At 59.8% G+C, this 21,696-nt stretch overlaps 1 protein-coding gene across 5 annotated transcripts; it reads right to left on the bottom strand.

Annotated features, from left to right (window-relative positions):
* Positions 1–29: 29 nt before the first annotated feature.
* LOC128851617 (spectrin beta chain, non-erythrocytic 2-like) lies at positions 30–19,827 on the bottom strand. 5 transcript variants are annotated; one of them, XM_054061225.1, is made up of 33 exons: positions 19,301–19,827; positions 16,104–16,211; positions 14,599–14,754; positions 13,765–13,896; positions 13,460–13,651; positions 13,297–13,380; positions 13,028–13,146; positions 12,757–12,871; positions 12,422–12,508; positions 11,960–12,075; positions 11,635–11,779; positions 11,326–11,432; positions 11,150–11,231; positions 10,910–11,017; positions 10,702–10,833; positions 10,191–10,447; positions 9,880–10,003; positions 9,521–9,715; positions 8,935–9,090; positions 8,184–8,404; positions 7,707–7,884; positions 7,262–7,408; positions 6,634–7,029; positions 6,171–6,290; positions 4,517–5,062; positions 3,074–3,154; positions 2,749–2,835; positions 2,488–2,579; positions 2,154–2,239; positions 1,535–1,601; positions 1,245–1,408; positions 827–961; positions 30–616 (listed from the first exon to the last, which is right to left on the bottom strand). In XM_054061225.1, exons 1-33 carry the CDS (start codon positions 19,721–19,723, stop codon positions 381–383), a joined length of 5,394 nt encoding a protein of 1,797 aa, XP_053917200.1. In that variant the 5' UTR covers positions 19,724–19,827; the 3' UTR covers positions 30–380. The 5 variants fall into 5 exon arrangements, with proteins under 5 accessions (XP_053917200.1, XP_053917199.1, XP_053917197.1 ...); XM_054061222.1 differs by having other exon boundaries at positions 31–616; positions 3,536–5,062; positions 9,521–9,688; XM_054061223.1 differs by having other exon boundaries at positions 31–616; positions 3,536–5,062; positions 9,521–9,661.
* Between the last annotated feature and the right edge of the window lie 1,869 nt (positions 19,828–21,696).

Genomic DNA, 21,696 nt, shown 5'->3' with positions numbered 1-21,696 from the left:
TCCTGTGCAGGTGGGTGCTGTTAGAGGAAGAAGCTCTCAGACTAAGTGTCTGTTTGCTTTTTAATAAAAACCATCCCCCCCGTCCCCGTCCCTCCTTGTGCTGCACATCAACAAGATGCCTGGGGGACCAGTGGCACCCAGGGAGAGCACCCTGTGGGTGGGCAGGAGGGGTGCTCAGTGCCGAGCTGAGTCCAGGGGCTGCAGTGGCTGGGGTGCAGTGCAGACTCGGGTCTGTCTGGAGCAGAGACGTTTGCTGCAGCCTCTCTCCCTTGGGGAGGTAGCAAGCAGTGAGCCAGTGGTGGGAGCAGAGACTGGGCCAGGATGGCACCCAAGAGAAGGATAAAGGCCAGGCTGGGGCTTTTTTCCCTCTCAACTGGGGCTCACTCCTTCTTCCCAAAGAACTTCTTGAAGACTGATTTGTTCTTGGGGCGAGGGAGGCCGGGGGTCTTCTCCCCCACCACGTCCCGTGGGCTCCCCGTCCGGGCCACCAAGGAGTGACACCGTGCCCGGGGCACGGCCGGTGCTTGCTCCCCAATGTACAGTGTGACTGAGTAGCTGCTCCCAGCCTCCGTTGACTTCTTGGGCACAGCCACTGGTGTGATCTTCTGGTAGGTGGCTGCAAAAAGGAGCAGTCAGTGGCGAGGTCTAGGTGCCAGAAGGCACTGCCAGTCCCGTGTATCCCCACACCTCGAGTCCCCCTCGAGTTGGGGCGCAGGAATCTGGACAGGGTGGGTGCTGGAGCAGCATCGCACCTGCCCTCTGGTGTCTGTGGGAACAAGGGCAGTGGTGCCACCTCCTGGCTGTGACAGCGAAACAAGAGCCGTACCTGAAGTGAAGGAGTAGGACCTCCTCTTGTTGGCCACCAGCCCATAGTCGTCATCTTGGCAGCTGTTGTCCCACAGTCCCGGGGACCCCCTGGGTGACCACTGCTGCTCCCTGTGCCCAGCCTCATCAGCATCCTCTAAAGCAGAATAGAGGCATGTCACAAGGCAAAGCCACCACAGGACACCTCTGTGTCAGCCCCAGAGAGGACAGAGAAATACGTGGTTATCCCAGGAAGTGAAGGGAAGTCCTTCCTCCAACCCCATTCCTGGGCATAGGATTCCGGTGCTATTGGCCCAGATACCATGGAGTTTAAGTCTGACTGACAGACTTCAGCTTCCCCCAGTCAGCTCCCTTACACCTCTCTGGGCTGGGGAGAGAAGTCGGAGAACAGCAGGAGCCCATCCAGTCAGCAAAGTCACCTGCTGCTGCGGCAGCCCCATCGGCTGGGCCATCCTGGCTGCCCAGAGGCCACTGCAGCTGGGCTTTTGAGTGGGGTAGCACCACAATCTCCTGGCTCTTGGTGGTCACGATCTGATGGTGTCCCTGGAGGTGGGAACTCGCGGGGCTGGGGACCTTGCTGAAACTGGGAAGGGGGAGAAATTTAGTGAATCACACTGCTCACTGCTGCCCTGCTTGAGTGGCAGGCACTGGCAAGCACTGAAAAGAGTTGTAACAATAAGACCCGGCCGGCCGGCTCCTGGCTACTCACCCCCCAGCATTGCCAGTGCCTTTGACACACTGTGCTGCCGCCTGGAAGTAATCCACTTCGGGGAAACCTAGGGGCACAGCAAACAGCCTGCAAGGTGTTGGCAGCACACAGGACCACCCCATGGAGCCAACCCCAGCAGTGAGTGGCCTGTGCTGTCGGGCTGGCCTCTGTGACCTCCGACTGCAGCATCAGTCCTGCCAACCAGGCTAGGATTGCATGGCACGGCCCGAGCCCCACTTTCATATGGGTACAGCAGCAGGAAGACCTCAGTATTACAGATCTCCTTGCCTGGAGGGCAGGCAAGGGGTTTCCAGGCCTTGCAGAGGAGATGAAGAAAGACCAAGACATAATTATAATTTTCCTGACACTAGCTTTTTGCTGCCGAGGCTCCACTGACGTCAGTCGTGCTATTCCTGATTTATAACTGTGTACGCAGTGTGAAAACAAAGCCTTCAAATGCTGCCTGGCAGAAAACTGCTATTCCAAGGATGCGTAAATCAGAGACATCACCATTCTACAGCTCTTCTGACCCCTCATGTATCAGAAGTCTTGGCAGGGGCTCCATGCCCATGCAACAGTATATACCTGGGGCCCTGCTCCACCAGCACGGGATGCTCACCTGAGTTTTGCTGCAGCTTGGAGACCCATTCGTTCATGAGGGGCTGGGATGGGGCCCTCAGGAGGTACTCGGAGCCATCCCGCAGCCTGCAAGGGGGAGAAAAGTCAGCAACAAGACAGACATAGGCTGTAGACACCACCACCCTCACCAGCCTGGGGAAAAAAAAGGAAGCAGATGAGAAAGAAAGGAGGAAATCCTCATCTAGGCACTGGACAGAGCTGGCCCTGGCCGGGGGTGTTGGTGTGCATCTGTCCCAGCAGTGCAAAGCCCCTTCCGCCTTGGCAGAGAGCCTGTGGCTATGACAGCCCAGCTGCCCTGGGTTGGGGTGACTCACTGTAGCCTGAAGCAGTTGGTCTTCTTGGTGTACTCGGCGTCTGGGGTGCAGACAGCTCCGGAGAGATTCAGGGGAAGGGCCACCACGGAGCTCTGCAGCACGAGGAACAGCAAGAGCAAAAGTGGGGTTGGCAGGCATTGCCCTCCCCAGCTGCAGGGGCAAAGATACCCCACTTCTAGCCTCCCAACCCCAATGGCAGTGCCCCTCTGGTGCTGCCTCTTCTCCTGTGGTGCCTTGCCACCCCCCTCTTCCCCAGTGCACCTTGAGGCTGTCCCTGCGGTCCTGGTAGAAGCACAACGTCTGCCTCATCAGCACAGCATGGAAGAGGCCCCAGGCCCGGCAGTTGGCCTGTGGGACATAAACAAGCGATAGCTGTTACGCTAACAGGTTTGGGAGAAGACAAGCATTGCCCTGCCCCACAAAACGCCTCCCAGACCTGGTGGGCTCTGGCCTCGCAGTGTGGCCAGCAGCACCACCATGGTAGCACCAGGAGCATCCCTGGCTTTACTCCCACCCCAAAATCTGCATGCCCCCCACCATGTCCCAGCACCCTAGTCTGAAAGAAGCCCAAGAGCCATACCCTTACCTTTCTCCCTCCTGTCTGCAACACGTGCTTCCTTTCCAGTGTACCCTCCATCATCTGAAACTCTGTTTTAACAGGGGCAGCCTGCAAGTGGACAGATTAATGGATCAGTGCTGGGACCAGTGGTGCCGTCTCAGCCTCTAGCTGCACGCGATCCATCTGACCTCTCTCTAGTGGGTGATGCCAAGGTAGGAATGGGATAAGAGTAATAATTTTCTGGCTTGGGCAGGGGATGAGTTATTTGTAGGCTTTTGCAGTGAAGTGCAGTTTTTGCTAAGGCTGAGGGCTGGTGAGGCAGTGCTGCAAGGATGCTCAAATTCAGCACTTAGCTCCTCCCCAGCCCTGAAGCAAAGGGGCCACACGAGTCAGGGAGTTCCCAAACACAGGTCACATTCACTCCAAAAGGTAAACCAAGCTGCTGCTTCGGATGTCACTGAAGGAGGGCCCCCAATCTGCATCTCTCACCTTGCCACCCTCTCTCTCCTCCTTCCCACGCCTCCGCCGATCCCAGGCACCTGGGCCATCCAAGGGGGCTGCAGACACCAGATCCTCTGTGCAGGGGGATGCCCTGTGACCACTGGGGCTGCCACCACTGGCGTGCCCCACACCGGGGCTCTTCTTTTCCGTCAGGCTGTGGAGGAGCTGGGGGGCAGTGGGAAGGGTGAACTTGGCCACCAGCATGTTGTTGGCTGCCGAAAGGATGAGGGGCCCACCAGCAGTCACTTTGGGGCTGGGCAGGCTGCCCGCCCTGCTCCCTGGCCGGTGGCAGGCGCGGATGCCTGCTGGTGGGCTAGGTACCCGCTGCTCGCCTGTACCATCCCAGATGGCCTGCAGCTCCTCCTCCTCTTCCTCAAACTGCCCGTGGGCAGGGTGACAAACCTCCCCGGCAGCTGGCACAGGGCTGGGGGACTGGGGGGACCCCTGTGCCCACTCAAAGACTGAGAGCCGCGTGGGGGCGGTGGGGGAAGCTGGAGAACCTCTGGGCTGGTCACTGCTGGCTGGCTGCTGTGTGCAGGCAGTGCTGGGGGTGGGTCTTGCCCTCCCTGGGACGCCAGCGGGGGATGACCTGAGCTCCAGCAGAGAAGCTTCATGATGCCTGGCCTTGCTGGCGATGCTGGGGCTGCCATCCTGGCCCAGCCAGGCAGCCACCTTGTCACTCTCCCGGCTGACCCACTCGTGCAACATGCCAACGTGGGATGGCCTGCTTGGCCTGAAGTCCAGGTCTTCACTGGTGCTGCCAGGGCACTGTGGGCTCCAGCGCTTCTCCTTAGCATGGTGCACCCTTTGCTGGCTATAGCTAGGGTTGAAACTCACTTCCTCAAACCATGTTCCTCGTTCACTCTTGGGGGATGTCTCCAGACACTCGCTGGAACCCTGCGGACTGTGCCTATCCACATCCACCTCTTCCTCCTGCTGTCCATCCCTGCTGGGCTCCCACTGCCTCACCCTTTCGCCCTGCTTCTGATCCTGCTCCTCTGCCTCCTCCCACCGTGCCATGGATCCTCGGTGCTGCCTCAGGACTGCCATGTCCCGGGGAAGCTCCACGCTGAGCACGGAGCCCAGGGAAAGGTGGGGGCACGTAGTTTTGGAAGCAGAGGCGCGGGGGTCTCCAGGGATGGCCCCACACTCAGCATCGATGTCCCGCACCAGTGGATTCCTGACATAGAGCAGCAGCTCCCCAAGTTGGCGTCCAGCAGTGGCCGTTCCTGGGCTCCCCTTCCTCCAGCCGCATTTCTGAGGCCATGTGTTGCTGGGGCCATGGCGCTCCTCAGGTGTGGGCTGCAGGGAGCTGGTGCCCATGATGCCCTGCAGTGTCAGCAGCCGGGCTTGTTCAGCCCGTGCCCGCTCCCGCCGCTGCAAGCTGTTGAAGAGGGAGACAGCCCCGGCCTTGGGCAGGGTGTGGGAGACAGACGGAGTCTCACTGCTGGATGCTGGAGGGTAGCAAGTGATGGCAGGCAGCCGCTTCACGCTGGAGGTTTTCACAGCCTCCACCTGCACAAGGGGACACAAGTAGAGAGGGGTGACCCCCATGGCCAGAGCCTCCATCACCCCGCACTGACCACCCCCTCTCTCCATGCTGTGCCTGAGCAAGCAGGGAGCCAGAGACAAGCAGAAGAACATATTTGCCAGCGGCACATGCAGAGCTGGGAGCAGCATAGCTTCACTCCAGTCCCCTGACAACTGCTCCCACCTTGGTACAGGCAGCAAAAAGGCAGGCAGAGGAATCTTTGCCCACAATGGAATCCCCCAGGTGTGGTGCAGCAGGAGCTGCCTGTGCCATACGGCTCTCCTCCCAGCACTGCTGCCCTCCAAGCCACCAGTTTTGGATGGTTCTGGAGACAGCAGCTGCTGCTACCCATCTGTGCCACCCCTGCATGCTTCAGGCAGCAGACCAGGCAAATGCAAGGGCAGCATCTGAGTACAGCCCCTTCTCCTTCCCTTTCCCACAGAGTCCCTCTCCTGAGCTTCTGGGCCACAACAATCAAAGCGAAGGGCTTTGCCTGCAAGAGCCAGAGGAGTGTCGTCCATTACCCTTCAACCCACGTGGTGGTCCAGCAGCCCCTCACCCTGCCTTGGTGCCCTCTGGCCTTTCTGGCCCCCTGCCCTCTCCCTCAGACCACCCTGCAGGGGGCCTGGCCATGGCTGCACTTGGGGGTCCTTGCATACAGCCCTTCACGCTGCATCTGGAGCAACAGAGGGAAGCCTCAGCAAAACACTGAGCCCCCAGCCCCAGGGTTACAAGCCATGCACCCTGGAGCATGCCCCACCAATACGTGCACCCTCACATGGCCCCATCTAACTCTTCTCCCTTCAGTCAGCTGCGCAAAGGACTTCTGCTGCCCCAGGAATGGGTTGCTGCACCTCCCATGGCCACCAAAACCACATACCCAGGAGGACAAACTGCAGCCAGCCCTGTCCAAACCCCCTCCTCACATGCCCCACCACCCACACTCTGGAGCCCATTGCACCAGGAGGGTTTCCCCTCTCCCAAGGTGACCACCACCAGCAGAGCAGTGGTACAACCAGGTGGGTCAGTAGCAGCCAGGTTCACACCATGCAGCCACTCTGCTGGGCATGCAGCCTCCCCAAGTGACATTACCTCTTCCACCAGCTGGTGAGGCGGCTTTCTCTTTCGCTTTAAACTACCCCAAGTGTTTCCTAAAAGCCCCTGGCAACGCTTCCAAAAGGTTTTACAGCCTGAGGGTTTAGTGCCAGAGAGCTGAGCAGGGGGGAGAGAGAGACAAAGACAGTTGAGGGCAGACTGGGCAAGAAGCTGCAGCAGGAGAGCACAGGCAAAGGGGGGTGGCAAAAGCTGGTGCTCAGCCCCTGCACACCACTCAGCATTGGCACAGCCAAAAATCCCTCTCCTGAGACTGACACAGCCCCAACAGCTCACTTGGAAATGGTCTAGGGGACTCTCAGTATGGAGGCTACCCTACAGCCCTCAAAGTCCTCCAGTCCACATGAGATCACAGCTCTGGGAAGGCATGGTGGCTGGCCCCAAGAGGGGTGCTGGGTGGTCCCCACAATCCTGCCAAAACCGCTTACCATCCCACACGTACCATCCGTAGCTCCTCCTCCCCTGGTCGCTCACTGTCGGCCACCATCTGCACCCTTTTCTTCTCGCCCTTCTTGTTAATGTTGAGGATGAGGTTGATCGTCCCCCCGATTCCAGCGGGGCCTGGTGGCAGCAGGAGTGTGGAGGTCTCAGCAGAATCCCATCCAACAGTCTCCTCAGGGGTTCCTGTGCCATGGGGTGTCATGCTGCTGAGCTCCCCCCAGTTTCTCTCCACTGCTGATGGGGCATCCGAGAGGGATGATGCCAGTGGGAAGCTGGCCATTTTCACTGGCCCTTGTGGCTCAGATCTTTGTACAGGCTTGGGGGAAGAGCAGGGTATGAACCCTACTGGGCTGCGGATGCTCTCCAGCCAGGGCTGAGTACATGGGGTGCACTGCTCCTGGAGATTGAGGCAAGAGAGAGAATATGGAGGAAGGGCTGACAGGGCCCGGGCACTTTCTCAGGACAATTTTACCTTTGTCCTGTCCGAGTGCCTTACAGTCCTGGGGTATCACCCCATAGCTATGACATGTCCCTCCCCTACTTCTGAACCACCCGTTATATCTGGTGCCTCTGCTACCCTCGGCCTCACGGCTGTTCCCACTCCCCAGTGGTCATGGCTGGGTACTCACTTGGCCAGCAGGAGATGGGCCCAAGGGGCTTTCCGGGTCCTTTCTGTCCTCCTTATTGCTCTCTGGGTCCCGCTGGTGCCTTTGTGCTCGCCAGCGCACCAGCACCCAGCCCAGCATGCTCCGCAGCTCCTCCAGGCGTTCCTTTATCTGAGGGTAGGAGAGGTGCTGGGCAGTCCACAAGGACCCCTGGCACAGGGACAGTGGCTCTCTACCAGGACACTTCACTACCGAGCAGTGCGGGGGGGGCGGTTAGAAGGGGAACAGGGTCACTTGTGTTACTTCAGGTCTCAGCATCTGTCACTGGGTAAAACCCCTTCCTGCCCTGAGCACCCCAGGGATGCATGGCTAGCCCCACACTGCTCACTGGGGCTCTGTGCCTGCACCTCACTCTGCCACCAGGGATTGTCCCTAGAGGATTTCCTAGGGTCTCATTCCATGCTCTTACTGTTGCACTCAGGTAGTGCTCCTCAGACACCAGCTGCTGCCCCGCTGCCGCCAGCACCTCGAACTCCTTAAGCTTCCCTTCAATCCTCTTCTCCAGCTCCTCACATGGAGTCTCCGGGAGGCCATGGACACTTGGGCTTTCAGAGAAGATCTGGGCCCGCGTGTCCTCAGTCCAGGAGCTGTGGGCATATGAAAGATAGGCTGAGGAATGACCCAGCCCCTCCTCAGCCCTGTAGGCCCAGGGAACCCATTCCCAAGCATAGGCATGGCTGGAAGCCATGTAGAGTTTTAGCCATGGAAGTAATGTAGCAGCAGGGCAGGGTGAAATGCTGTGGGGTTCCCCTTTCCATGTCCTGCCTGGCTGCAGCTCTGGCACTGTCCATGTACTCCCCAGCACTGCATGCTCTGGCAACACCATGCTTTCACCAGCTCCCCCCAGCTGCTGCAGAGACAACCCCAACAGCTCATTACCACTTACATCATGGCTAAGTAATCCTTGAAGAAGAGCCGCAGCTGGCCAGCCTGCTGCACACCGGCGCGGGTCTTCTGCAGCAGCTCCTGCAGCCTTTCCCAGGCCTGCAGTGTTCGCTGCACATCCTGGCTGACAGGGCACAGCCGAGCAGGGCAGAGCTCTTGCAAGTGGGCAGCTGCCCTCTCCAGCTCCTCCATCTGCCCCTGCAAGGTCTCTGCCACTGCATGCTAAAGGCAGAAAAGGATCAGGATGCATCCAAACCCCTCTGCACCCAGGCTGAACTCCCCTGCAATCCAAGATGCAGGGATGGAGGGGCGGATGCGGGGATGGAGGGGAGGATGGAGGGATGGAGAGGAGGATGCTGGCACAAGGGCTGTGGGGAATGGGCAGAGCCATCTTTGGGCAGAAGGACAGGCGGAGCAGAGGGCTGCCTTGTCTCCTGGCTCTGCCTGCATGAGTCACCTCCCCACCAGCAGGAAGATGAGTGAGGTGCTGGCAGGCGTGTCTTGGCACATGGGAGCTGATGCAAGCACTCTACCCTCGCCTGGCCCATGCTGCCAGAAGGGAGTGGAGTGGGGCAGGGCTCAGTTCCACTGGAAAATTCCAGCCTGGCTCACCACGGCATGCCAACGCTTATGACACCCGGGGTCCCTAGGGGCCAGTGTCTCCCTGGGACAGCCCCAGCCAACTGGGATGTCTCCCAAGCACAGGCGTGGATGGCCACACACCTGTGAGCATGGCACTTCCCAGGTCTCACCTCCATCTCCTGCTGCTGTCTCAGCAAACCCTGCACCCCCTGGAGATCCTTCTCACTCTTCACTGTGGTGAAGCCGCTTTCAGCTTGGGCAGTATCATGAGCCAGTGCCTCAGCTTTGCATCGGAGGGCCTCCAAGTGCGGGGACACTTCTGCCACCTGAACAGAGGGTGGAGGAGGAGAGAGATGAGCCCTGGTGTGAACCCCTGTGCTACTACTCCTCATGCTGCCCTAGCCCACCCTAGCCTGAGGGCACTCTGCCATACTCCTGCAAAACTGCAAGAAGCACCCTAGCTCCCGCAGCATGGCCTCCACCTGCGGGCTCCCTGGAGGTTCCCCTGGTGCTGGCCCTTCCTGAGAAGCCAAGAGGGTGGTTAGGACAGGCACTGCCTGCTGTGTGTCTCCCCACACCCCACCAAAGGGGGCTCACCAGCCATGGGAGGGATACTAACCAGCCCCGCACTGAGCAGTCTCCATGTATCCCAACTCCCTTGTGTTCCACTGGAACCAGCTGAGATGCATGGCCAGTCCCAAGTAGCTGGCACATCCAGCTGATTGTATTCCCAAACCTCTTGCTTCTGCCCCTTACCAGGCGCTCCAGGCTCTCTGTCTCCGCTGCCACCTCCACAACCCGTTCCCGCTCCTTTGCCGCATCGTTCAACATCTCCACAGCCTCCTGCAGCTCTCCCAAGGGGCAGATCATCTCCTCGCTGCTCAATGGCTGCCCGGCCTGGGCCGAGATCAGGGGAAAAGACCCCTGTAAGCGACAATGCCCACTCCCTGACTGAAGCCAACAGAGACACCAGGTGTGAGGTAGATCGGGAGTGACCCCTCAGGCAGCTGGGCCAGAGGGGTTCATCCATGGGGTCCCCTACCAGACACAGACCAGCTCTTGGGCTGGTCTCCAGTTCTGGGAGATCCTGAGGGACACCTGGCCCCACTGCTTACCACTGCAGGTCCCTGCCGGCTCCGTGCCTCCTCCTCTTGCAGGTCCTGCAGGAACTCAGACAGCACCAGGGAGTCACGCAGATCTGCCGCCCGGCGCCGCAGGGCTGCCTGCACACGTGCCAACCTGCAGAGACAAGCACCCATCATAGGTGCCAGCACCATCTTCACCACCTTGGGGTGCGCATCCTCCTCCCCACATCTCCATGGGTGTCTCCTTTGCACCTGGTGCCTCCCCACACCTTCTCAGGCCAAGCATCCTCCTCCCTGCCCAACCAAGGGACTGGAGAGAAGGCACCTTCTCCAGGACTCACTTCTCCTCCACCATCTCCACCTTCCTCTGCATCTTCCTTGCCCCCTCGTGCTCAGCTGGTGGCTCGCTCACAGCCTCCTCCCGCAGTGCCTGGAGCTTGAGTCCGCACAGCAGGAGCTGCCTCTCCAGTTGGCCTGTCTCCTCTAGGTCCTGGCGCAGCTCCACTGGGCTTCTCATGGTGGCTGGCTCCGAGAGTGACCCAGCCACAGACTGTAGCCACTGCTCAGCCCGGTCCAGCTCCCCCACCAGCCTCAGTGCCTGTGGGGAGAGTGGAGAGCCCATCAGCCTGGCTCTGAGCTGCCCAGGGGAGGCAAGAGACATGCTGCCACCCCACTGCAGGTACCCAGGGCACTGGCAGCTCAGGTGGCACAATCGGAGCAGCACACAGGCTGCAAGACCAGCCAGAGATGCCAGTGCCAGCACTGTGGATGTTGTCCTTGTGGGTACCGACCTCACTTGCTACTGCGATTGGGGCATGCCCCTGTGCCCACCCCAGTCCTGCCACCATGTACCTTATCAATTTCCCTCAGCACAGCGCCATTCTCTTGGTGCTTCCTCTGCAGGTCTTCCCACAGCTCCCCTAGCTCCCGCAGCATGGCCTCCACCTGCGGGCTCCCTGGAGGTTCCCCTGGTGCTGGCCCTTCCTGAGAAGCCAAGAGGGTGGTTAGGACAGGCACTGCCTGCTGTGTGTCTCCCCACACCCCACCAAAGGGGGCTCACCAGCTCAGTCCTGGCACTGCAGTCCGAGGGCTCCTGCTGCTTCTGTGCTGTCCCCACACTCTCCACATGCCTCACCAGAGACGGGGGGACACCAGGATCCGCACTTTCCTTGTGTGGGAATGCAGTTTGTTGAGAAGCAAGGAGATGAGGTGCATTAGTGCCCAGACTGGGGACGAGTGTGCGTGCACAAGTGTGCGTGCCCACAAGCAGCACGAGGGGGTCAGAAAAGGCAGACATTACCACGTTCACCACCTGACAGATGTCCTGCACCTGGGCCTCCAGCTGCCGTGTCTCACACTCAGCCTCGTTCTCTCTCCTCCTCCTGCAGACAGGGGGATAACCAGGACTACAATGCCCCTCCTTGCAGAGGAGACCCCATCCCCTCTAACTCCATCCCACTCCTCACAAACCCGTACCTTTTACTGTCTTTGCCATGAGGTGGCTGCCCCATTGCTGGAGAGCCAGGGCAGCTCTTCTCCCCTCTCCTGTGTTCCACCACTTTCCCCGGCACGTCCTTCAGCACCTGCAGCACAAAGGCTCCCATTCCTCCTTTGCCAGCCCAAAGCATGCATCACTTTGCCCCAGATGCAGCACTTATTACCTCCCTTAAGCCGTGGGGCCAGGTTACAGGCATAGATTTTGCCTGACTCCCGAACCCCTTTCCCACAAGCTCTCCCATCTTCCTGAGGCAGAGGTGGTGGAGATGCCTGGAAGTTAGCACTCACCATGCTCCCAAGACCTCTTGTCCATTTGTCTCCTGCCTCCTTCCCCACAGCCCCACAATTGCTATCCTCTCCTCGAGGCTTCGCACTTGGAGCCGCAGCTTTGCCCCTCAAGGAACTGCTTGCCAGCGCTGGAGTCTTCTCTGTCCTGGAAAAGGGATGCAAGGGAGACCCAGGAAAGCAAAATATGGAGAAACTGAGACCTTAAGTGGAGCTAGTGCCCCTGAGAGCCTTCCAGGGGCTAACCCATGTCTTCCCCCAAGCCTCTTTCTCCAGCACTGAGGGGTCAGGGTTGAGGCCCTGAGGTTCCTGCCAGGCTGTGTCCTACCTCAGTGCCTCCTGGAGTTGCACCCAGCTCTTCTTGACATCTCGGTGTTTGGGGGTGACTCGGGCTGCCAGGCTGGGCTGCAGGCTGAGGAGCTGGGACACAGTCACATCCAGCATCTGGCGGAGAGAGAGCAGATGGGGAGTGATGACAAGGCTGGCAAGGGATGAGCCACCACAGTCATGGTGTGACTGTGCGATGGCAACCCACCACCAGCCCCATGGGAGCAGGAGAGGCAGCGGGTGCCAAGCCTGGTCCCCTGCTGTCCCCAAGGCACCTCCTTCCGAGGGGCAACTCCTCCATGCATCACACAGGCCCTGACACAACCATGGAGTGGACCTGACACAGCTCCACAGTCCACCGAGCCCCTAGCCCTGCCAATGCCAGTGCTGAACAGGGAAGGCACCTATCTACCCTCTGTTGGGATGCTCCCCAGGACTCAGAGGATGAGACATTCTCACTTACCATCACCTGGCTGGCTATGTCCCTGACATCCCGATCCCGGCCTGGATCGCCCTCTCCTGACTTCCCCACACCACAGACACTCTTCTGCTGTAGGAAGAAGCTGCAGTCAGTGGCAGGAGGAGGATGGGGCCCTACCCTCAGCTCCAGCAGAGAGGGACACCGCGAAGCTGAGTTTGCTGCTCCATCCCCCAGGTCTCTCCCCAAGCCCCAGGATAAGGGTGCTGGGACCGCAGCAGCCCGCATGCAGAGGATGAGAGTAAGGGGTTGCCCAATCCCTTTTGCTCTGACCATGCAATAGCCTCACACTAGGCTGATCCTGGCTCCAGTGCTAGTACCTTGGCATGGATGGCTCCGAGCAGGGCGTCTGCTTGCTGAAGGAAGGTGGCCACCTCCAGGGCCAGCTGCAGAGCCTCATGGTGCTCCTTTAGGGTCCCCTGCAGCCGCAGCCACCTGTGTGAGTGGAAGGCAAGAGGTGAAGGGCAGCACATGCCTCCTGGAGAGCCATGCAGAGGTGAGGTGAAAGGTTTGGGGGACTCTGCTTTGATGGGACCCTGGGGAGCCCTCCAGCTCCTTCGCCCCTGCTCAACCCATACATCCTCCACTCACATTTTGTTGAGGTGCTTGCGTCGGGCTGAGATGCTCCTGCTCTCACTTTTGCCTTGTTTCTCCAGCTTCTGGGCCAGGCTGTTCAGCTCCTCATGCAGATTCTGGAACTGCTGCTCCTCCTGGCCCAAGCAGAGAGACATATATCAGCATCCCCTAGTCACACCTCCTGTCCTTCTCTCAGGACCTGTGCCATGCCCCAGCCTCAGGATCCCAGAGCTGGCAGCATATGGGCTCCTTGCCACACCAGCAGTTCCTCAGCAGACTCTCACCTGCTTCAAGTCAAGGATGCGGCGGGCAAGCTGGATCTTTTCTGGATATTCCTGCAAGAGGGCTACCACGGAGGGCTTCTCCTCCTGTGCCAAGGGAAGGTGTGAGAAGGCAGGAGACAGCCAAGTTGTCCCCCTCCCCAGATCTGCTTTCCACACCCCATACCTTGTGCCTGATCCATTCTTCAAGTCGCTCAGCTTTCCTGTTGAAGTCCTGCAGGCTCCTCAGCCCGCCCAGTGCTTTGCTCTGGCTCACAGCTGTCTGCTTCAGGAGCTGCCACTGGTCCTTCAGGGCCAGCAACTGCCTCCGCACCCCCTCTGCACTGGGGCTCACCTGCCACATCAGCTGCTCACCCATCTGTGGGGCCAAGGGATCTCCTTAGCACTGGGGGCAACCAGGGACCCCCCCACCATGGAGACCCTGGAGACAGACGTGCAGTGAATGGGAGCTGTGCTGCCACCCAGACTCACCTGGTTGAGCTTTATCAGTGTGTTCTCAAAATCTTTCATGTCCCTTTGCAGTGTCTGAGCTACCTCCTCCCAGTCCTGGAGGTCGCAGCCATCTTTCAGGTCCCGCAGTTTGCCTCGCACCCAGCCCTCCGCCTGCAAGGGCGCAAGAGCCACATGGCTGGGTGCCTCTGTCAGAGCCCAGAGGACACAGCTTCAGGGACCCAAGTCCAATCCCCCCAAAAGCCACAAGAGAGACTGGAGGGCATCCTTTTGACTGATAACTCATTTGTTCTGAGTAAGAATAGGCCAGCAAAGGGGCTCAGGATGGACACAGTAGCAATGAGGTTGGGAAGACAAGCGGCATCTTGTTTCTTCCCAGCATATGCCTGCCCCAGCCCAGCAGGAGAAGCCAGGGTCCCCCAGGCAGGCCAGAGAGGAGGCCCCCACACAGGACACCCCCCACGAAATATCTCCTCGCCCTTCGCCTCTCCCTTCTGCAAGCACCCACGCACTCTCCCTGGCATGGCGTGGAAGCAGTCCCCCCAGCACCATCCTCATTCCCATACTGCTGGGAGAGACAGGGATTGGGAGGAGGAGGATGGGGGATGGGAGAAGTGTGTGCACGTGGGGAGGAAGTAGGGCTCTGGTGCGGGCTGACCCCCTCTCCCTAGGGCCAACAGCCAGGGAAAGGCAGCCAAACATGATCTCATGCCACAACGATGGCTTCGCTCGGGACCGGGAGTTCAGCCCTCCCTGCTGCACACTCCACCCTACAGTTCACATGAAAGGCTGCTGGTGGTCCTCCCACCATGCTCCCCACACAGTTCCCAGGGCGCGTGCCCCAGCTGACCTCACCTGCAACATCTCCCGGTTGAATTGGGCTACCAGAGGACTCAGGTCGAGGATAGGGGACATTCTTGCGCCGCTTCGCCCACTGCATTTTGGTGCTGCTGTGGGCTCCTTGGCCTTGGGGCTCTCTCTCCGGGGTGATGATGCCAGGGGTCCTGCCAGCTGGGGCACAAAGAGGTGCAGGGGTCAATATCCTACCCCAGTGAGCCCTTCCAATCACCTCCAAGATGTGTTTTGGAAACCCAAATGAAATACATCAGCCTGCCTCATCCCCAGAGTCCCACTCCTTCACTCACATATATGAGGTTCTCTCCCAGCACCCTGAGGCACAGCTCCCCTCTACAAAGGCCACACCGATGGCTTTCACAGCCTTAGCAGTGGATTGCCAAACTGTTCCTCAGTTCTGGTGGGATGGCACCCAGCACCTGGGCTAGTCCCCATGCCCACTTTGGAGGCAGATGTGGTGCTTACTGCCCCTCCAGCCTGAGGGTGCATATCCTTTCAAGGGGCATTTGTACCTGTGCTATCAGTTTGGTGTCACCCTGGGTCACACGGCCAAGGGACAGGATGGTGGGAGCATGGAGCAGGTCCCTGATGAGCTGAGCCCACTGCTGCTTCAGGGGCACTCAAAGACCCCTACTCCAAGAAAGCAGCAGCAGGGGGCAGGAAGCACATCATCTCCTCTGGGGCTCAGCCTTGTGGTTTGCCCGTGCTGACGAAACCCTCTGTCAGGGCTCCAGCTCTGCCGGGGGTGACTGCGAAGGTCAGCCAGTGAAAGTGCTGGCCCCTCTCCAAGCTCAGCCCCAGACCCAGCTGCACACAGCCCAGGGGACCGCAGAGACACACAGGGACAAGGACTTGATCACACACTAATTGGTGGCAAACAGAAGCCTAAGCATCTTCAGGAGACACCTAAAGGCGCAGTGCCTCTCACCAGGCAAAAATTGCTCCCAGTGCTAGGCTGGGCTGGGCCAGCCCTCCCCTCCCTGAAGGACCTCAGTGTGGGCTGCCCTGTCGGGTCCCAGCCACTTCTGAGCACACTAGGGCACAATCTCCCAAGAGCCTGTGGAGCAGCAGAGTTCGGGCAACTGTTTCAGCTCTCTAAGCACTCTGGCATGTGCTGCCCCGCTGACAGCATGGGAGTCGCTTTTCAAAGTCTTTCTGCCTAACCACAAGAACTAGAGAAATCCTGTCTTTTTTTTTTTTTTTTTTTCTTAAATAGCAACATAGATTCTCAGGCCCTTCTGCAACTCCAGGATCTTCAGTCTCTTGCGATGGTCAGGGCTGGAGGAGCCTGTAATATGGCTCCCTTAGAAGCAATAAAACTTCTGGGTGCCGGCCTGGAAACTATTCTTTTGCCCCCTCACACCGAGGTTGTCCCCTCACTCATTTAAAGCAGGGAGGCTCCATTCACACCCACACCTGGGCAAACCACCAGCAGCCACACTCACTCTGCCCTGAGCTGTGCCTCCGTGTCAAACTGTCTAAATGGTGAGGGCAACGAGACATACCGCATAGAAGGGCGAGCCTCTGTCCACTGGAGAGCAGAAGCCACCAGCCCGGGGACTCCCAGCTTCATGCTGCTCGTCTTCTGCATCCACATCCTTCCTGAGGAAGACCTAGAGAAGGAAAGGCACAGCTGTGAGCCTGGAAGTGCTTGAGTACTCCAGCAGCTGAGGGGATGGAGGAGTGTACACCTGGCTCCCCCTGCCCAGGCCAGAGGAGGCTGCCAGCAGGAGACCAGGCACCGCTTGGCTGGTCTCTTGCCCATTCCTCCTTAGGCATCTAGGCCAGGCTTCTCTGGGCAGCATCCACAGCTCCTACCACACATTCAGCAAGTGGCAAGAGCCCCTAAGCTTGCTTTGCTCAGTGTCTTCTCCACTTTAGCTCGCACACACGCCCCACACACTTTTCTCCTTGAATTGACTCCAAAGCTAGCAGAAACCCATTCAGTGGTCACCACTATCCTCAGGATATCCTTAGGATGCTCAGGGTCAGCCCTCTCTGCCCATCTCCAGGACAGCAGGGCAGAGGCACAAGAGCACAAGAGGACAATAACCCCACTGGAGCGAACCCGAACCCTCCCAGCTGCTGCTCCCTGACCTCAGCCTGTCTAGGAGGCAAGATTTCAGGGATGGCTGACTCACAGGAAAGGGCTGCTGCAGGACAGCGGGGTTGGGGGGTGAGGGTGGAAGCTGGAGAGGCAGGGATAAGGAAGTTCAAGAACTTTGGCCAAGCACAGAGAGCAGGTCCAGGATGAACTCCATGTTACCTTAGCTTAACAGAACCTAACCCCAGAAGGAGAGGTGCTTGGGTCACACATAAGGGTAGTCACTCTCAACCTCTATGAATGGATCTTTTCTTGGGCCATCGGATATAGCAGGCCAATTTAGGGACCTCCTTCCACGCCCTCCCTAGGGCCACCTTGCTGCCTCTGTAACCGCCATCCAAGCATGCACAGGGCAGCACAAGGTGGTGGGCAACAAGTGCTGCCCCAACCCTCCCTCCCTGGATTTCTCTAAGGCCACAGCAAATGGGGTTGTGGATCAGCCAGAGCCGGACCCAGCCCAGCATTGCTCAGACCATTCCAAACTGGGAAAAATGTCTAAGGGGAACCAACCCAGGCGAAGCAGGACTAGCTCCCTGCACAGAAAGTGGCTTCCTACCATCTCTGTAGAACTGAAAAAGAGCCCCAACGCGGATGGTATCCCCTAGTGTTAAAGCTGCTGGCACCAGAAAGACTCAGAGCTTCACAAACAGCCCAACAACCCTATAACCCCTGGGAGACCTCCACACCACAGCATCCCATCCTGAGCAGGAAAAGTGGGCAGACAGTGAGGCTGAGTCATGGCCCGGCGGGCACAGAGAGAGCTCAGCACATCTGGCAGGAGAGTACCTGAAGGAGAAGGAACTCCTCTGCCTGACCATGGCGTCTAGAGGTTTGGATGCCCATTTAGAAAATGGTGGGGACATAAACATGAAATGCTTAAGGGCATAAAGACCCTAGGAACCTCCTCTTCTAGGCAGCAGCGTCCCACGCCAGCTGCAGCCTACAAGCTTCCCTCTATGGCTCAGCCATGGGAAACAGGCCTGCAGGTGACATGGGATCTTTATTTAAACTCCTCATCTTCCAATCCATCAGCTGCAGGAAAACAGGGCTGCTGGCACAAGGATGACTTCACCCTTCCAGCAGAGCTGCTCCATCGGGACTGCCCCTCCTATCCAGCCCCTCTGGCAGGAGCTGGGTCCTCGCTCCAACTAAACAACAAACTCTCACAGCAACAGAAGGCTGGGAGAAGGAGCTGTGCCTTCCTCGGCATCCATGAGATGCCACGCTAATCCCAGAAGGACCCTAGGCTTCCAGACATGAGCAAAGCCACACATGAAAAGAAGTGCAGTGAAGTGGCCTCCTCTGAGAATGCTTCTCTCCCTCGTTAAAAGCAAAGTTAACACATTATGTATGGTCACCACATTCCTGTAAAAAAGTTAAGTGCCAGTGACTTCTCACGAGCAGCCTGCCAGGCTGCCCTGTGCTCATCCTAGAGGAGTCACCCATTCCTACAGGGCAAGAGTGAAGAGCAGAGCCAAGGGCTTGGGGGCATTTAGGACTTGGGAAAGTCCTAATGTGCCCTGCGTGAGGGACAGCATTTCCTTCTCTCCTCCAGCTGCTGTAATCCCTAATGCATGCTTTCCCTCACATCCTGGCTCCTTCTCTCTCTCCCAAAGCTCCATCTTGCATCCTGCCCCCCTTCCAGCTCCACTCCTCCAGGCCGGACAGGGAGGAAGGACTGATCCTGGCAGCGTCCTGAGAGTCCTGCACCACACCACACGACTGTGCTGAGCACATGTCCCTACCTTATATGAAAGAGGGGAACCCTCATGCCGATGCCCTTGGGCTGCGCAGACTCCAGCCGCCCAGTGAAGAGCTGCCTGCGAGCGGAGGAAGTGGCAGCTCTTGCGAGGCTGTGCCTGGCCTTTATTGGCAATGAAAATGAAGGTTTTGGCAGTGGACTGCGCAGCTCTCCCTAGCGCTATCCCACCGGGAAACCAGCTGTTGTGGGTCAGGGTTAAATCCCAAGGAGTTCCTGCCTCCTCCTGCCAGTGACGGTGAAGTCTCTGAGCTGCCTTCCGCCCCATCCCAGTGACACAGGGAGTCTCCCGGGCTCTGGCAGCGATGGATTCAGCCCTGCACGCCTGCCTGTTAGAGCACAGACTCGGAGGGTGGGGTGGCGGAAGCCCTGGGTCCTGCTCCCAGCCTGGTCCGGGCTCTGCCTGGCTGTGTGGCCCTTCATGAGTCACTTCCCTTCTCCTGGCCTCGGTTTCCCCTCTGGTAAACGGGAAAGCGAGTTCCCAGCTCCCACACACACAACTGCATCCTCGCAGACGTCCCTAGAGCTGAGCCCTCCGCAGCTCAAGCTCTGAGGCAGAGCTTTTCTGGTTCCTCTCGGCCATAGGGAAAGCTCATCTCCAGCTCACCCACGAAGACCTCCTGCTCTCCAGCCTTACGGCACAGAGAAGTGCGTGACAGGGAGGTGGGAGGAAAAGCAAAAATCCCAGGAACCCCGTAGCGAGGGCACGGGGTCAGGGCAGCAGGGATCCCCTGCCGGGCTGCGGCCCCCCCAGGACCTGCCCACCCCCTGGCAACCAGGAACAGGCGAACCACACGGGAGCGGGGACAGCGGGACAAGAGGTTACGAGGAGCGCTTACCTTGAACTGAGCTTTCCCCGTCCTGCTGTTGTTGTTATTGTGGTTCCTCTCGCCGCCAGCCCGGGCAGGGTCGCCGGGTGCCCCTGGTTCCGCCGTGCCAGCCTCCCCATGCCAGTTGGACAGCGTGATCTTCTTGATGGAGCGAGCCAGGGAGCTGCGGCTCAGCCGCTCCTCCTCGGCGCCCCCGTCCTCGCCGGGGCCGGGGCTGGGGCTGCGGGGCTGCCCCTCGGGAGCCCGGGCTTGGGCCAGGTAGAGCGAGATGCGCTGGTTGAGGCTGCGGCGGAGCCCGCGGTGCGTGTCCAGCGCGGAGGCGAGCGCGATGCCGGGGCAGGCGCTCCCGGAGAAGCCGCCGGCGCACTTGGGCAGCGACAGCTTGGTGCTGATGGTGAAGGGCTGCACCTTCCTCGCCGTGCTCCCGGACATCCTCGCCGTTCCTTTCGCGGGGCGGGGGGGACCCGTGCACGACGGGGCGAGGCGGCAGCCGCCCGGGAGCGCCGGGGACCGCCCGGGAGCGCCGGGGACGGCGCGGGCGGCTCCTTCCCCCTGCCCGGGGCCGCCCCTTCCCGCGGGGGCGCTCAGCGGGGCGGCAGCGGCGCGGAGGGCGGCCCGGCTCCCATGGCAAAGCCCGGGCGGACCCTCCCGCCCCGCGTCCCCTCCCCTGCCCGGGTCCCTCCTCCCGCGGCGGGCGGGGATGGAGCCGCAGCCTCCGCCCTGCCCTGCCCGCTCCGGTCCCTTCCCCGGCCGGCTTCAGTCGTCCGCCTTCTTGCGCAGGTTGAGGAGGCAGAGCAGGCAGGTGAGCAGCGCCTGCCGGCTCTCCCGGGAGCGCAGCCGGCGGCCGAGGCGGCGGAGCGGCGGCAGGAGGCGCTGGCGGGCGAGCGGCAGCCCGCGGGCGAGCAGGGCGCGCAGCAGCGGGGCGGCCAGCGGCGGGGCGGGCATGCTGGCCCCCGAGCCTGCGGGCGCACCGTCAGCTCACGGAGGCCTCCGACCGCTTCACCCTGGAGTGCCTCGGAGGATCGGGGGGTGCCCAGGCGCTCCCCGCGCTTCGGACCTTGCGAGCCGAGCGGGATGCTCGGGGGTCTGCGCCTCGCTGGGAGGAGGCGCAGGGGATGCTGTCCTCTTGCCTTGGTCACTCTTACCCTCTTTGGGATCCTTCCCGCTTCGGGACACTGCTCTGCCCTTTCTCCCTGAGGAGCCGGTACCACTCAGTCCCCCCACGTGGACCTGCCGCCCGCCCAAATGGCAGGAACAGCTCCAGAACAAGGGACAACAACAACAAAACCAGCTGCCCATTTAAATGCCCCCTCCTCCCGGGCCGGACATATGCTCCCTGTAAGCGATACTGCCCCTCAGCCTCCGCGGGACACCATTTGTCGGGGTGGCAGTGCTGGGGGAGGAAGGGGGGTCGGGGAGGAACAACACGAGCCCACCACAGAAATGCGGGTTGGCAGGACGGGGTCCTGTTTCGCTACAAGACTTTGCTGAAGCCCCTGAGCAGGCGGCTGGGTCCAAAATATGCTTGCCTGTCATTCTTTGCCAGCACCAGCAATTGCCACCCCATCCCACAAGGGCCAGGAATGCAGACCAGGCGGACTGCCAAGGACAGCAGGCGAGGGATGCCCCAAGGCGTGAAGCAGGGAGGAGCAGATGGGCACTCCCCAAGGGAAGAGTTATGATGTGGCTGCACACAGGGCATCAGAGCAGGCTTGTAACTGCTGTGCCATGCTTTCCAGCTGTGCTCCACCAGCCAAGCTGGCTTGGGACAAGCAGCCAGAGTGCTGCAGACCAGTGGAAAACAAATTGGCCAGGGTGAGGGCACAGGCAGGAAGATCCATGCCTCATGTCTGTGCCCTTCTGCTTCCCTCCTGGGCCTAACCTTTGTTTTGTTCCTGGTCATTGTCTGGCTTTGTTTCCTCCCCTTGTTGTTCCCTTCAAAAACCCTGTCGAGGCCCTACTCTTGGCTCCTACTCAAGCAGAATTCAGGAAAACAAACAGACACAAGGGACTGAAAGCTACTTCTCCCAGCATGCCTGATGCAAGCTGTCCCTTGCCCAGCGAGTCTCACTGAAGGGCGCTTGGTTCAGCCAGGATGACCTTTCCCAGCCCCGCAGATTCCTCTCAGGGAGCCAGCCATGGACGAGGAAAGCAGCCTGGCCGTGCCTCAGCACGGAGACACCATGTGCCGAAACCAGAAACAGCTCCCTGATGGCTCAGCTCCAGGCCTGGGAGCTGCAAGGACCGAGGCTGACCTTAGCCCCTTAGGACTGGCCTCCTGGAGGCTCTCAAGCTTCAGGTCTAACATGGTCAGAGGGCTTCAGCACAGGCATTCCACTCCATGCTGTCACTGGCCCAGGGTTGACGGTTACGGAGAGTGGGAAGAACTCGGGCAAAGGAGACAG

Source organism: Cuculus canorus, chromosome 3 (genome assembly GCF_017976375.1).
Source record: "Cuculus canorus isolate bCucCan1 chromosome 3, bCucCan1.pri, whole genome shotgun sequence".
Classification (NCBI taxonomy): Eukaryota; Metazoa; Chordata; class Aves; order Cuculiformes; family Cuculidae; genus Cuculus; species Cuculus canorus.
This window is presented reverse-complemented; position numbering and strand designations above follow the sequence as displayed.